Source organism: Bufo bufo, chromosome 2, assembly GCF_905171765.1.
Source record: "Bufo bufo chromosome 2, aBufBuf1.1, whole genome shotgun sequence".
NCBI lineage: Eukaryota > Metazoa > Chordata > Amphibia > Anura > Bufonidae > Bufo > Bufo bufo.
Genome location: NC_053390.1, coordinates 288125257 through 288141849, shown reverse-complemented (window position 1 = coordinate 288141849; position 16593 = coordinate 288125257). Strand labels below are relative to the sequence as shown.

The window sequence follows — 16593 nt, the reverse complement described above, 5'->3', positions numbered from 1 at the left end:
GGACCGCAAAAAAACGGAAGGGTCGTGTGCATGAGGCCTTACTGTGATGAATGAATTGGATTTGTATGTACCAATTTGCTCATCACTAATATGAACTCTTTTTGTGCCAGGCATTGCCAGTGTCCAGTAGGCGGAGCTTCACTGTGAAGTGAGCACTTGCAGGAGGCAACCTGACCGAATAAGCAGAATAAAAAGTCATATTTGCATTAGTCCTGATAATAAAAGCTCTACAAAAGGTATATTTGTCCTGCAGACCCTACCTAGCAATGTCAGCAGTTTTGCAAGTCCAAAACTGCTGTAAACGCTCACTTTAAAAGGGACAACATCAAGTTCATTGTTCATGTGACTGCTGCAGGCAATCACTGGCTTCAGGTGCCATTATTGTACATGTGACCACTGAGGACAGTGATTGGCTGCAGCAGTCACGTGAACGATGTATGGCAGTACCAGTGGGGACCGGAGCAGTGGAAACCCAAAGTGGTGGCCATTAGTTTTTCGGACAATTAAAAAAAATCTTGGGCAATCCTTTATATAACTCTTAAATAAGAGTTAAAAACGCTGTCTGACTTTACAATGTACTGCACCAGCAGAGCAGTGAAAACTGACCCATTAAAATCCATGGGTTTATGCAAATGGGTGTTTTATTTCCACTCAAGATCACAGGGCATGCTTTCTATAGCTTTTTTTTCCCACACAGGGCTTGCCCATTCAACTCAATTGGTCAGTGATAAAAAGAAATGAAGCATTCTGAAGAACAACCTGTTTGCCACTAATGATTGCTAGAAGATGCTGTCTCTTGGCATCCTAGCAAAAAAATGCAAGAACGTAACAGAATTGCAGAAAACACTGAAGCAAAACTAAGGGAAAACCATCAGTTCGCGCACATTTAAAATTCTTTGTTAAATGTCTTCACATTCTGTGCAGAGTTTTAGATGGCTTTCGTACGAGCAGCACTTATGACCTATCCTATAGATAGAAGCTAAGTGGCTGATCATAGGTTGACTCACCAATTATGAGAATGGAGCATAAGTTGGGCATACATACTGCTGCTCCGTTCAATGTCTATAGCACTTACAAAGCAAGCATATTACAGTACTCAGCTATCTGTTGTGATTGAAGGGGATACCAGTGATCAGACACTTCTGACCTATCATGTGGATAGGTTTAAAGGCTATGTACATCTTTGGGGACATTTTTTTTTTATTTATTATTGCATTGTACTCATTTTCAGCTAAAAAAAAATAAATTCTCAGTTGGTCTTTATTAAAAATTTGGAACCACTGTTTTTGTGCAGCTTTGAGTTTCTCTAGTAGCAGAATCTGAATTTTCTCTCTGTTCCGTCAGACAGCTCAACTCACTGTTCCTCATCTCTGATTGATCTTATAAACCCTCATAGCTCAATTCTTATCTTACACAGACGACATCTCCTTTAAGGCTGGCGTTGTGTCATATGAGCTTGGTTTACACAGGAACCCTGTATAATAAACCACCTAGTTTTCATATAATATCATTTTGTACAAACATTAAATACGTTAACTGTTATACTTAATATTTCAACAGTAAAATGAATCTCAGAACTAACTGGAAACAGGAAATGAAAAACATTTGCTAGATACTTTCTAGCAGAACAGAGCAATCCCATATCAGTTGGAAGAAAAGCCATAAAGAACATGGCATGCCACACTGTAAGGCTGGGTTCACACCTGAGCGTTTTACAGCACGTTCCTACACGCTGTAAAATGCTCAACAGGCAAGAACCAATGATTCCCTATGGGCATGGTCCTCACCTGAGCATTTTACAGCGTGTAAAAAACGCGCTGTAAAACGCCCTACGCCCCAAGAAGTACAGGAGCTTCTTTGGGGCATATTGTCACGCGTTCCCGTACATAGACTAGTAAACACCCGATAAAATCGCGCATACAGAGCGCTCCTTCAGTACGCTCAGGTGTGAACCCAGCGTTAAGAGAAACCACCCCTCAAACTTTCTTTGCCATAGTCAAACACAGAAAAGAATGATTCCACCTTTCATTTTCCAATCTAAATGTAAAAAATGAAAGGTGGAATCTGATTGTTTGCTATGGGCAACTAAGCCAGTTCTACTGTACACTAGTTTGAAAAATGACCCAATACTTTTTGCAGAGCTTTTATTATCAGAACTATTGTGAATATAAACTAGTGATGAGTGAATTGGTTCATACCGCTACGTTCAAATCAGATTCGTTCAAACTAATTTACCTGTGGTAGAGGCACTTTCCCTCATCTGCCGGTAAACTGCATTCCCTATGGGATCAGATAAAAATGGCCTCGGGTTCTGATAGAAAATCTGATTTTCGCGCATGCGTCATTATTGGAAGTAGCTGAGCATGCCCGAATATACTCAATAACTAATCTGAACTCAGTATTGTGGCACGTGCCACAATCAATTACAGATCCCGGTTCATCATTGAGTATCTTTGCGCATGCCCTGCTACGGTAATTACGGTAATGGTGCATGCGTGTGAATAAGATTTTCTGACTGCATATGGAAAAAATGCAATTTACTAGCGGTAAATTAGGCCTCATGCACACGACCGCTGTTCTGGTCCGCATCTGAGCAGCAGTTTTTGCGGCTCGGGGGCGGACCCATTCGGGGGTTGCTCCGTTCCGTGGCCCCGCAAAAAAATATAACATGTCCTATTCTTGTCCGTTTTGCGGACAATAGGCATTTCTGCAATGGGCCGTTTGTTCCGCTCCACATATTGCGGAAGGCACACAGGCAGCTTACGTGTTTTGCGGACCGCAAAAAAACGGAAGGGTCGTGTGCATGAGGCCTTACTGTGATGAATGAATTGGATTTGTATGTACCAATTTGCTCATCACTAATATGAACTCTTTTTGTGCCAGGCATTGCCAGTGTCCAGTAGGCGGAGCTTCACTGTGAAGTGAGCACTTGCAGGAGGCAACCTGACCGAATAAGCAGAATAAAAAGTCATATTTGCATTAGTCCTGATAATAAAAGCTCTACAAAAGGTATATTTGTCCTGCAGACCCTACCTAGCAATGTCAGCAGTTTTGCAAGTCCAAAACTGCTGTAAACGCTCACTTTAAAAGGGACAACATCAAGTTCATTGTTCATGTGACTGCTGCAGGCAATCACTGGCTTCAGGTGCCATTATTGTACATGTGACCACTGAGGACAGTGATTGGCTGCAGCAGTCACGTGAACGATGTATGGCAGTACCAGTGGGGACCGGAGCAGTGGAAACCCAAAGTGGTGGCCATTAGTTTTTCGGACAATTAAAAAAAATCTTGGGCAATCCTTTATATAACTCTTAAATAAGAGTTAAAAACGCTGTCTGACTTTACAATGTACTGCACCAGCAGAGCAGTGAAAACTGACCCATTAAAATCCATGGGTTTATGCAAATGGGTGTTTTATTTCCACTCAAGATCACAGGGCATGCTTTCTATAGCTTTTTTTTCCCACACAGGGCTTGCCCATTCAACTCAATTGGTCAGTGATAAAAAGAAATGAAGCATTCTGAAGAACAACCTGTTTGCCACTAATGATTGCTAGAAGATGCTGTCTCTTGGCATCCTAGCAAAAAAATGCAAGAACGTAACAGAATTGCAGAAAACACTGAAGCAAAACTAAGGGAAAACCATCAGTTCGCGCACATTTAAAATTCTTTGTTAAATGTCTTCACATTCTGTGCAGAGTTTTAGATGGCTTTCGTACGAGCAGCACTTATGACCTATCCTATAGATAGAAGCTAAGTGGCTGATCATAGGTTGACTCACCAATTATGAGAATGGAGCATAAGTTGGGCATACATACTGCTGCTCCGTTCAATGTCTATAGCACTTACAAAGCAAGCATATTACAGTACTCAGCTATCTGTTGTGATTGAAGGGGATACCAGTGATCAGACACTTCTGACCTATCATGTGGATAGGTTTAAAGGCTATGTACATCTTTGGGGACATTTTTTTTTTATTTATTATTGCATTGTACTCATTTTCAGCTAAAAAAAAATAAATTCTCAGTTGGTCTTTATTAAAAATTTGGAACCACTGTTTTTGTGCAGCTTTGAGTTTCTCTAGTAGCAGAATCTGAATTTTCTCTCTGTTCCGTCAGACAGCTCAACTCACTGTTCCTCATCTCTGATTGATCTTATAAACCCTCATAGCTCAATTCTTATCTTACTGATAAGAATGTGGCTGAAATAAGTCTTTATGACCTTTAAGGGTTAATAAATTACCAGCACAAAGTAAAAGTAAAATGTTCAATTCAGCTAGAAAAACTGTTAACCCTCTGTGACAGAATGGCTTAATATTTTTAACAACGAGCAATTGAAAAAAATAATTTTAGCCCAAAATGAGTAGAAAGCAACCATAAAAAGAAATTGCCCCCGAAGATGTACATAAAGTGTTAATGGTGGAAAAACCCTTAACAAGTTATTATATAATAATAGATAAATATAATAAAATAAAAAAATAATAAAGGGAATCTGTCAGCTCATTCTGACACTTCGCTCCCATAAACCAGCAGTAAAATGCATTGAGGGGACTCCTCTTTGAGTCCCCTCCAATTGAACACGGGAGTCATATCAATGGTTTGTTGGAGAACAGCATCGGAATGCAAAGGAGTAAAAAATGAAAAGGACATAACCAGACTCGGCACAGCTTGCATTATACTCTGTTTACATCGGTTTGGGTGTTTCGGAACTGACAGATTCCCTTTAAAACATCAAAACTAGAGTAGATGACTAATACAATTCAACATTAGGATACTATGGACCGTCAGCAGTTCAGCGAGATACAGTCTCACTTTCTGTGCACTGGCAATATTTTTGATAAAAGATGTCCATCAAAACTTATTTAAATATCTAACTGCATGAAAGTTCATTAGTGTAAAAAGGGACAGTTTTTAGTGTAAGCCAGCTTCTCATTGGCATTTCACTATTTTTGTCAGAAAAGGAAGAACTGGTCAGCCAGAACACCATAGCAATTCATATGGCACAATCTCTCAAATGTTAGTAAAATAAAAGCAGACAGCAATTTCTATTACAATGGATATTTTCTTCCGTGGGTGTATAAGACTATGTTACAACATATTTAAAGGGAATCTCTCATCAGCGACCTCCCTATTAAAATGTTGGCATAGACACAACTGTGGTTCACCTGATTAATACGCTGTTTTGCTTTTGTTGATCCGCAGCTCTGTTCTTGAGTTAGGCCTTAGGTGCAATGAGGGTGTGACTGTTGCTCCACTCCTTTCTCTGGTCAGCTCCTCCTTGGCTGCTTTGATTGACAGGGCCAGACAGTGGAAAAGCAGCCAGGAAGGAGCAGAGCTTGTGTACAACAAGAGCAAAAGTGACGCCCTCATTGCACCAAAAGCCTAATTTCCATATTAAGACAAAGCATCATAACTCGGGAATGGAGCCTCGGATCAACAAAAGAAAAACTGTTTTTAATCAGAAGAACTGCAGCTGTGTGTCTATGCAAACAGCAGGATATGGAGGTCGCTGGTGACAGATTCCCTTTAAGCCACCTGTTTACTGATGCAAAACTAGCTGTGTTGCCTCTTCTTCATGTCTTGCGCCTTTATCAAGGCGAGTATAGCAGAACATCAGAAAACCACATTCTAGACCATGGTGAACAGAAAGAGTATAAGGATGGGGAAGGGTATACATATACATGTAGTGGCAAGTATGAGTATATTGCATAATCCAAATGAAAAATCCTTTGTTTTAAGTGTATGGAGAAATGCTATTAACACCACTTTATTTGAACTACTATATAATTGTAGACTGCATTACTTTCCTTTATAAAAAAAAAAAGGCATCATTGTACCTTTTAGTGTTAACCTTTTTGTATGTGGCAATGCAATATATCACAGAGGAAGTTTACAAAATAAAATAAAAAAGCTGTTCCAACACATTTATGAAAATCCCTAGTTACAGGCGCGCCGATGCTTCGATTTGGCCCTTCCCATCATCTTGGAAGAACTTTCGACATCCGCAATGCACCAGCGATGGATTACAATTCTTCAAAGAAGGCTACTCTACATTGCGTACTCTGTAAGGTGAGCTGGAAGAGACAGAGAAAAAGCTGATGTTATAGAAGGAGGCATTACAGCTACAAACATGTACAAGAACCACAGCAAGTATGGACATTTTCCTTGTACTATCTAAGAGATAGTAAAAAAACAAACAAAAAAACAAAACATTTTGTTTGAGGTTTTCCAAACTGGTGCTAAGGAAAACTGGCTTAATTGCCTATAGCAACAGATTGTTCCTGTCATTTTCCAAAGAAGCTCTGTGGGCAACTAAGCCAGTTTTCCTTAGCACCAGTTTTGATATATGTCCCCCATGCCGGAGAACAGCTATGCTAGACCAGTTCTAGAACGGAAACTGGCAACACTCGATGGACCCTGCTGACTTTTATAGGGTCTGGGTTTTAGTATTTGTGACCGCCCAACAGATGCTACTAATGCTAGCATGAACATAACCTTAAGGTGAGACTGCCCTTTTTTTTTTTAGGTCTAAAGCAGGCATCTCAAACTCGCGGCCCTCCAGCTGTTGCAAAACTACAACTCCCAGCATGCACGGACAGCCTACAGGTATCAGCTTACAGCAGGGCATTGTGGGAGTTGTAGTTTTACAACAGCTGGAGGGCCGCGAGTTTGAGATGCCTGGTCTAAAGGTCTGTGTTGATTAAAGTGGTATTCCAGTAAGACAGTACAGAATATAACTATTAGATTTGGGGAGGGGGTAAATGCTGGGACCCCTACAAGAACACAAGCCCCTTACACCCGATATGAATTTAGTGACTAGTTGGGGATGTACACTGCCCTTCCAGTCACCTCTGTGGACTGCTGAAGATAGCAGTGTACAGCGCTTGGCTCAGTATTGTTGTCCTGGCATTGGTTGTTCCAGGAATTGGTAGGGGTTCCACTATAACATGCCCCTCCCCCGCCAATGTTTCCAAAACTGGGAATGTTTAGAAAAAAAAACAAGCCTTACTAACCTGCTTAGTCCCCTTCCAGCTGCCACTCTTGCGGTCTTTGTTTTCTAAGCTAGAGCAATGACGTACCCGACTGAGTCCTGTGACTGGCAGTAGTGATCCCCTACAGTAGTCAAAGACGTCATTGCCGCAGCTCTGAAAACAAAGACCAGAGCTCCAACCAGCACTGGAACAATGTGGGATTGAGTATGTAAGTTTTTTTTTTATTTATTTTTTATTTAGAACATTCTTAACAGTCATTTTTTAGGGAGTCTGGAAAAACCCATTAACCCGTTCCTGACAAAGCAATTTTCTATTTATGTGTATTCGTTTTTCACTACCTGAGGCCATAAATTAATTTTTTTCTAATAAACATATCAGGACTTGTTTTTGTGGGACAAGTTGTACTTTCTAGTGGTACCATTTAATTTAGCATATGATGTAGTGGGAAAAGGGGGGGGGGAGAAACTTAATTCCACCAGTTTTTTGGGTTTTGTTTTTACGACGTTCCCTATGCGGCAAAACTGACCTATGCCCTTCAGTCTTTGGGTCAGTAGAATCCGTTCGGTGCGGATCCGCACTGATAATGCAAACGCTTGTATCCGTTCATAACGGATCCGTTTGCATTATTCATTAAAAAAAAACTGATCCACATTGAAAGTCAATGGGGGACAGATCCGTTTTCAATTGCACCATATTGTGTCAGTGAAAACAGATCCGTCCCCATTGACTTACATTGTACGTTACGTTTGGCTCCGTATCGTCAGACGGACACCAAAACATTGCAAGCAGCGTTTTGGTGTCCGCCTCCAGAGCGGAATGGATTCTGAACGGATCCTTATCCATTCAGAATGCATTGGGGCTGAACTGATCCGCTTTGGGCCGCTTGTGAGATCCCTGAAACGGATCTCACAGGCGGACCCAGAAACGCCAGTGTGAAAGTAGCCCAATTTGTATTGTGTTTTAATACTTTTTCACTATTTTTGGGAGGTGAAGCTACTGCAAATCGTCCATTTTGATTTTGTTACAGCGTTCACTGTAAGGGATAAATACATTGATATTTTAATAGTTCGGGCATGTTGTTTCATTTTTATAGATTTTTTATTATGGAGACAGTGGCTTAATTTCATAAGAAATTTAATTTTTTTTTGCCACCCTAGGGAATATGAATGTGCAATCATTAGACTACCCTTTCCTCACACCAATGAGATTTAATAAATCAGAGTGTGGAAAATTCTGTATATTCCAATGCAGTGCTGTCATCTGCAGGCCTGCATTGAAATATACTTGTGATGGGCCCTGTACAGGCTCATGCCGATTGGCATTAAGGAATGGCTGAACATTTTTGAAGAGTTTGTGAATCTAGTGGCGAGTTAACAGAAGGTTAAGTTCAGAAACATGGAGCAATGTGTCACACATCGTAAAGGAGCATGGCAGAAATTGAGTCCTTTTTCGGAAACACAGTAATTTCTTTGGTGTATGCTCAGAGGAAAAGTCTATTGTTCAGATTCAGACTGATTTATCGTAACAGAGTTAAAACAGAATATTCGGGGCCTCTTTCATGAGAGTCTCCCTGTACTACATACTGGTGAGTTTTAACTGTCAGGCTGCTCAGCCATGATGGAATATCATAGGCAGGATCACATCATTACCATCTATTGTAGAGCAGTCAGGGCCGGTGCAAGGATTTTTGCCGCCCTAGGCAAAGATCCTTTTTGCCACCCACTCATGTCACTCACTCACTGACAGACACGCACTCAGACACTCACTGAATGACGTACACAGAAACTCACTGACAGACATACACCTACCCACTGAAACACACACACAGAAACTCACTGACAGACACTCACTCACTGGCAGTCAAACGCACACATATACTCACTGACAAACACACAGACACTTACTGACCGACAGACATCCACACTCACTGACACACACACAGGCAATCAATGACAGACACACATACATTTACTGACAGAAATACAGACATACATACACTCACTGACATGAATACACAGGCAGACACTCACTCAGTCAAACACTTAAACACTCACCTCCCTGGGGTCCAGTGTGGTGCAGCTGCTCAGTCCTCCAGCGCGCCGTTTAGTATGCCGGGGCTGGAATGACGTCATATTTCGGCATCACAGAGGGCGCATGAGGGAGGAGTGGGGAGATGCTAGAACAGCCTCCCTTGCTGCCCGCCTCCTCTCCTCCGGTAATTTACTGGCAGAGCAGGCACCTGGCATCAGGGTAAGCGGATGCCTGCTCTGCCATATTTAAGAAGGACCTCCACCTCCTGGCCCCCCTGTAATGGCACTGGGGGGCGGCTCAAGAGCCGCTCGCCCAGGGCTGCAGCCCCAGTCAGGGGGAGCCCACCAGGGCGCCCCCAGCAGGCCGGCGCCCGCGTTCGCCTATATGGTTGCACCGGCCCTGAGAGCAGTGTAATGTGTAGTGAGGCGATGCCCCTTCACCCCCTTAGGCAGCTCTGCAAGTGGAAGCAACCAGTCTTGCTCACATCCTAGAACAGGTTGCTGGGGGAATCCCTTTAAACTGGTTAACAATTAAAAGACAGTCTATGCTACCATAATTCCCCCTAATGACCCTAGTATGATGTGTTTGTGCTCTATGTTCAGCTTACATGCCTGGAAAAGCTCCTGGGGTATATGTTAAATGTATTTGCTGGCCTCAATGTATATGACGGCTTCTGCCCACCGTCAGACCTGTATGTGTTGGCATACCATTTTCTCAACTGTATACGTAAGAGCTGCAGACTGTCATTTCCTACAATGAAGGCTATCTGAAGCCCCCACTACTCCCACCCCCTCCGTATACTGGGGGTATAATTTATTTTTTTCTCAATGGGACCCTATGGGTGATAGATTCCACTGTATGGCATGTGTCACTAGCCTTCATTGACACATTTATCACAAGCGTATACTGCCTAACACATACTTAAGCTTTGCTACGATCGGCAATATTTCACTGACAACTCCTGTCCGGGGTAGTGCCCTGAATCTTATCCATCATCATTAATCCTCCCTTATCCAAGGCACACAATTTGTACACACAACTGGCAGCTTGATTATATATAAATGATTTCCAATCACGTAAAAGATTTGTAGCAGACAACAGTGGCAACCACAAGCAAGTCGCCACTACTTTCTTAAACCAAAACAAAACAGAATAAACAGTTAACAGACCTTGAGCCAATAATCTGCATTGCATTGAATAGTGATCTAGGAATGTGCGGTAAAAAAATGATATCTCCCGCAATAAGTCACATGCATGAAATACAGCACTTAATCTTAATAAATGAAGACCAACTGAAATTAATGACTGTCCATGTAAAAATGGATCAGTTGGGTCCCCCAGAGTGGGATTCTGTTCAAGTAATGCACAGTCCTGGGCTATGCTTGCTGGAGGTGGTTTTAAATCCCCAAGCCTGCCTGACTATAAATGATTAATGCAGCTTGACCAAGCTATAGACTTTACAAGGAGAGGTTATCCTTAGAAACTGACAGCCGGCAGCCCTGCGTGCGCTGTCCATTTACCAAGGCTTCCCCTAACCTCAATTAATCTTCACACATGCCAGGCAAAATCAATTCAGACTCCCCTATGACCTTCCTTGGTCAGGTATTAGAGAGTACTTCTGTCACCAGATTTTTATTCACACAGTAAGGTGGGCGGCAACAGCACTGAATGGATGGCAAGAGTACATGGAGGCTTGCATTCACAAGAGTGTTTGTGTATATATTACATACATACAGTGGGGAAAATACCATAAGTATTTGATACACTGGCAATTTTGCAAGTTTTCCCACCTACAAAGAATGGAGAGGTCTGTAATTTTTATCATAGGTGCACTTCAACTGTGAGACAGAATAAAAAAAACAAAGTCACATTGTATGATTTTTACATAATATTTGCATTTTACTGCATGAAATAAGTATTTGATCACCTACCAAAAAGTAAGACTTCGGGCTCTCACAGACCTGTTAGCTTTTCTTTAACCCTTTTGTTTTTGCATTTTCATTTTTCTTCCCTATTTTCCGTGAGCCATAACGGTTTTATTTTTCCGGTCACATAGCTGTATGAGGGCTTATTTTTTGCAGGACAAGTTGTACTTTATAATGCCACCATTAATTATAGCATAAAATGTTGTGGGAAGCGGTTTGCTTACGGCAAAAATGACCCATTGCCCTTCATTCTCTGGGTCCATAAGATTACAACGATGCCCAATATGTATAGGTTCTTTATGTCTAAATAGTGTAAAAATAAATGTAAACTTTGAGAACTTTTTTATATCACCATATTCTGACCCCCATAACGTTTTTATACTTATATCTACTGAGCTGTTTAGGGGCTCATTTTTTGTGGAACAATCTGTACTTTTAATTGATACCATTTTGGAGTATGCGTGACTTTTTGATCACATTTTATTACATTTTTTGGGGTAAGATAAGCAATGAAAAAATGGCAAATTGTCCATTTTGACCCTTCTTTCCGTTACGCCATTGACTATATTGGAATTTTTTTTTTGTATTTTAATAGTATGGGTATTTTCGGTCACGGTGATACCCATGATGTTTATATTTATTGTTAATTAGGTATTTATTTTTTAATTATATGGAAAGGGGGGGGGGGTGATTTAAACTTTTATATATTTTTTCTATATTTAAAAAATTTTTTGTGATCATTATGTGCCTCATATATGAGCTTATTAATTTATATTTTCTTTTGGTTTATCAGGAATTTATTATTAGCTTATTTTGCTCACTTCTTATCCTGGCCAAAATAAGAATTTCAGTTTGAATACTGTTAGCCTACTCAGTAAGGCTACCAGTATTAAGCGCAACTACCTATGCCCGGATTGGACACCCGGGGCACAGGTCAAAAGCCTGGAAGCGCTTCTGGGTTTTTGCGCATTTAGGTGCCATGATTTCACTTGATCACGGCATCTAAAGCATTTAATTACCGCAATTGGCATTATTGCCGGTCACGGTAATTAGCCGCAGGTCTCTGCTGTATGAAACAGCAGAGATCTGACGGCCATGACGCCCGCTGCACGTGGGAGCGGGCGTCATGTTTACACATCACACCAGCGCCGTACATGTACGGCACTGGTAGCCTAAGGGTTAAGAAACCCTCCTACTCTGTACTCATTACCTGTATTAATTGCACCTGTTTGAACTTGTTACCTGTATAAAAGACACCTGTCCAAACAATCAATCACAAGCCAACCTCTCCACCATGGCCAAGACCAAAGAGCTGTCCAAGGACACAAAACTGGGATGGGCTACAGGACAATAGGCAAGCAACTTGGCGAGAAGGCAACAACTGTTGGCGCAATTATTAGAAAATGGAAGAAACACAAGATTACTGTAAATCTTCCTCGGTCTGGGGCTCCATGCAAGATCTCGACCCTTGGGTAAGGAGGATTCTGAAAAAGGTCAGAAATCAGCCCAGAACTACACAAGGGGACCTGGTCAATGACCTGAAAAGAGCTGGAACCACAGTTTCAAAGATTACCGTTAGTAACACACTACACCGTCATGGATTAAAATCCTGCAGGGCACGCAAGATCCCCTGCTCACACCAGCACATGTCCAGGCCTGTTTGAAATTCTCCAGTGACCATGATCCAGAGGAGGCATGGGAGAAGGTCATGTGGTCACATGAGACCAAAATAGAACTCCACTTGCCGTGTTTGGAGGAAGAAACAGGATGAATACAAATCCAAGAACACTGTCCCAACCGTGAAGCATGGGGGTGGAAACATCATACTTTGGGGGTGATTTTCTGCAAAGGGGGAAGGACAACTGCACCGTATTGAAGAGAGAAAAGATGGGACCATGTATTGCAAATTTTGGCTGACATCCTTCCCTCAGTAGGGTCGTCGCTGGGTCTTCCAGCATGACAATGACTCGAAACACACAGCCAGGGCAACTAAAGAGTGGCTCCATAAGAAGCATTTCAAGGTCCTGGAGTGGCCTAGCCATTCTCTAGACCTGAACCCAAACATAAATCTTTGGAGGGAGCTGAAACTCAATGTAGCCCAGCGACAAGCCCGAAACCTGAAACATCTGGAGAAGATCTGTATGGAGGAGTGGGCCAAAATCCCTGCTGAAGTGTGTGCAAACTTGGTCAAGAACTACAGAAACGTCTGACCTCTGTAATTGCAAACCGAGGTTTCTGTGCGAAATATTAAGTTCTGTTTTTCTATTGTTTCAAATACTTATTTCATGCAATAAAATGCTATTTAAGAATCATACAATGTGATTTTCTGGATTTTTTTTTTAGATTCTCTCTCTCACAGTTGAAGTGTACCTACAATACAAATTACACACCTCTCCATTCTTTGTAGGTGAGAAAGCTTGCAAAATCACCAGTGTATCAATACTTATTTTTCCCACTGTAAATACACGTACATGTGAACACAGAATGATCTATCACAAGGATAGTTCATCAGTATCAGGCTACATTCACACGACCGTATGTGTTTTGCGGTCCGCAAAAAAAAAAATGGATGACGTTCCGTATGGCATCCGTTTTTTTTTTTGTGTGGATCCATTGTAATAATGCCTATCCTTGTAAGCAAAACAGACAAGAATAGGACATGTTCTATCTTTTTTGTGGGGTTACGGAACGGACATACGGATGCGGATAGCACACGGTGTGCTGTACGCATTTTTTGCAGACCCATTGAAATGAATGAGTCTGCATCCTATCCGCAAAAAAATAAACGGAACGGACACGGAAACAGAATACGTTCGTGTGCATGAGCCCTTAGATTGATGGCGGACCTACTCTTGGCATCCCCACCAATCAGACAATTAAAGGGGCCATGTGCTCCAGCAATTGCTGCATCTTCTTCATTGTTTACCAGTACAGCTCTGTTCTTTTATTAGTGGCTGTTCCTGATTGCAGCTCTGTCTTCATTCACTTGCATGAAACCAGACAGTTCTGAGTTGTAATACCCGACACACCAACTAGTAAAATGACAGAGCTGCTGCTGATAAACAATCAAAGTGGCTTGGCGCTTGCTGGAGCGCTGTGGACCTTAAAATTGTCTGAATGGCATGGATGAGGGGAGCAGAACCCCTAACGACTTGCCATCTATTTTTTAGTCCTGGTGAACCCATTTAAAACCACTGACAGGAAAAATAAATAAGGCTACTTTCATACTAGCGTTTTTGCTGGATCCTGCATGGCTCAGCAAAAAACGCTTCCGTTACTGATAAACGTCTGCATCCATTATGAACGGATCCGGTTGTATTATCTTTAACATTGCCAAGACGGATCAGTCATGAACTCCATTGAAAGTCAATGGAGGACGGAGCCGTTTTCTATTGTGGTAGATTGTGTCAGAGAAAATGGATTGACTTGCATTGGGGGTCATGCAGGATTCGTCTTGCTCCGCATCCCAAGACGGAAAGCAAACTACAATATGTTGCGGTTTGCTCTCCGGTATGGGAACGCAACCCAATGCATTTTGGAGCATTCCATTCTGTTCAGTTCAGTTTTGTCCCCATTGACAGTGAATGGAGACAAAACTGAAGCGTTTTTTTCCGGTATTGAGCCCCTATGCCGGATCTCAATACCAGAAAACTAAAATGCTAGTGTGAAAGTAGCCTAAGACTGATTGCTCTTCATTGTGACAATTGCAACGGTCAAGAGACTGAATGATTTAGGCAGCAGTTCTTGAAGTCGATGTGTTGGGAACAGGAAAAATATGCAATCTATCAAAGGTGTCAAAACACAAAGTGCATGGCAGCTTGCTGCATAGTCAGAGTGCCCATGCCATGACCACGTAGCAGTAGAAGAAGGTGGTCTAGTCATAACATTTTCTTTAATGTTTTCCTTTACATCATGTGGAGGGTTCACATACTTTTTCTTGCAACTGTATCTGGGACTAGGCTCCATTCTTGCAGCACCTCATCTCATCTATAGTGCAGCATAGCCCTCATACTTAACTTTATTTTATGTTCTCTTTCTATAAAGTTTTACATGTAATTAGTAGCAGTTCATCTAAGGTTGTATTCCTTGAGTCTCTCCTCTCATACTAGGTTCAGATCACAGCCACATATGGTCATTTTGTATCTCTAGCATGTACTATAGGTTCATTAGTGTGTCACAATGTACACTGCTCAAAAAAATAAAGGGAACACTTAAACAACACAATGTAACTCCAAGTCAATCACACTTCTGTGAAATCAAACTGTCCACTTAGGAAGCAACACTGAGTGACAATCAATTTCACATGCTGTTGTGCAAATAGGATAGACAACAGGTGGAAATTATAGGAAATTAGCAAGACACCCCCAATAAAGGAGTGGTTCTGCAGGTGGTGACCACAGATTACTTCTCAGTTCCTATGCTTCCTGGCTGATGTTTTGGTCACTTTTGAATGCTGGCGGTGCTTTCACTCTAGTGGTAGCATGAGACGGAGTCTACAACCCACACAAGTGGCTCAGGTAGTGCAGCTTATCCAGGATGGCACATCAATGCGAGCTGTGGCAAGAAGGTTTGCTGTGTCTGTCAGCGTAGTGTCCAGAGCATGGAGGCGCTATCAGGAGACAGGCCAGTACATCAGGAGACGTGGAGGAGGCCGTAGGAGGGCAACAACCCAGCAGCAGGACCGCTACCTCCGCCTTTGTGCAAGGAGGAACAGGAGGAGCACTGCCAGAGCCCTGCAAAATGACCTCCAGCAGGCCACAAATGTGCATGTGTCTGCTCAAACGGTCAGAAACAGACTCCATGAGGGTGATATGAGGGCCCGACGTCCACAGGTGGGGGTTGTGCTTACAGCCCAACACCATGCAGGACGTTTGGCATTTTCCAGAGAACACCAATATTGGCAAATTCGCCACTGGCGCCCTGTGCTCTTCACAGATGAAAGCAGGTTCACATTGAGCACATGTGACAGACGTGACAGAGTCTTGAGACGCCGTGGAGAACGTTCTGTTGCCTGCAACATCCTCCAGCATGACTGGTTTGGCATTGGGTCAGTAATGGTGTGGGTGGCATTTCTTTGGAGGGCCGCACAGCCCTTCATGTGCTCGCCAGAGGTAGCCTGACTGCCATTAGGTACCGAGATGAGATCCTCAGACCCCTTGTGAGACCATATGCTGGTGCGGTTGGCCCTGGGTTCCTCCTAATGCAAGACAATGCTAGACCTCATGTGGCTGGAGTGTGTCAGCAGTTCCTGCAAGACGAAGGCATTGATGCTATGGACTGGCCCGCCCGTTCCCCAGACCTGAATCCAATTGAGCACATCTGGGACATCATGTCTCGCTCTATCCACCAACGTCACGTTGCACCACAGACTGTCCAGGAGTTGGCAGATGCTTTAGTCCAGGTCTGGGAAGAGATCCCTCAGGAGACCGTCCGCCACCTCATCAGGAGCATGCACAGGCGTTGTAGGGAGGTCATACAGGCACATGGAGGCCACACACACTACTGAGCCTCATTTTGACTTGATTTAAGGACATAACATCAAAGTTGGATCAGCCTGTAGTGTGTTTTTCCACTTTAATTTTGAGGGTGACTCCAAATCCAGACCTCCATGGGTTGAAAAATTTGATTTCCATTTTTAAATTTTTGT

General features: G+C 42.5%; 1 protein-coding gene across 2 annotated transcripts in view; it reads right to left on the bottom strand.

Annotated features, from left to right (window-relative positions):
* Positions 1 to 5739: 5739 nt before the first annotated feature.
* The window catches only part of NF2 (neurofibromin 2), a 152804-nt gene continuing 141950 nt past the window's right edge, over positions 5740 to 16593 (bottom strand). For both annotated transcript variants that reach the window (XM_040416684.1, XM_040416683.1), the window contains one exon: positions 5740 to 6072. Coding sequence is in view for 1 of the 2 variants with exons in the window: in XM_040416683.1 (XP_040272617.1) it covers positions 6022 to 6072 (51 nt within the window). In the remaining variant the exon portion in view is untranslated. The remainder of the gene's footprint in view (positions 6073 to 16593) is intronic.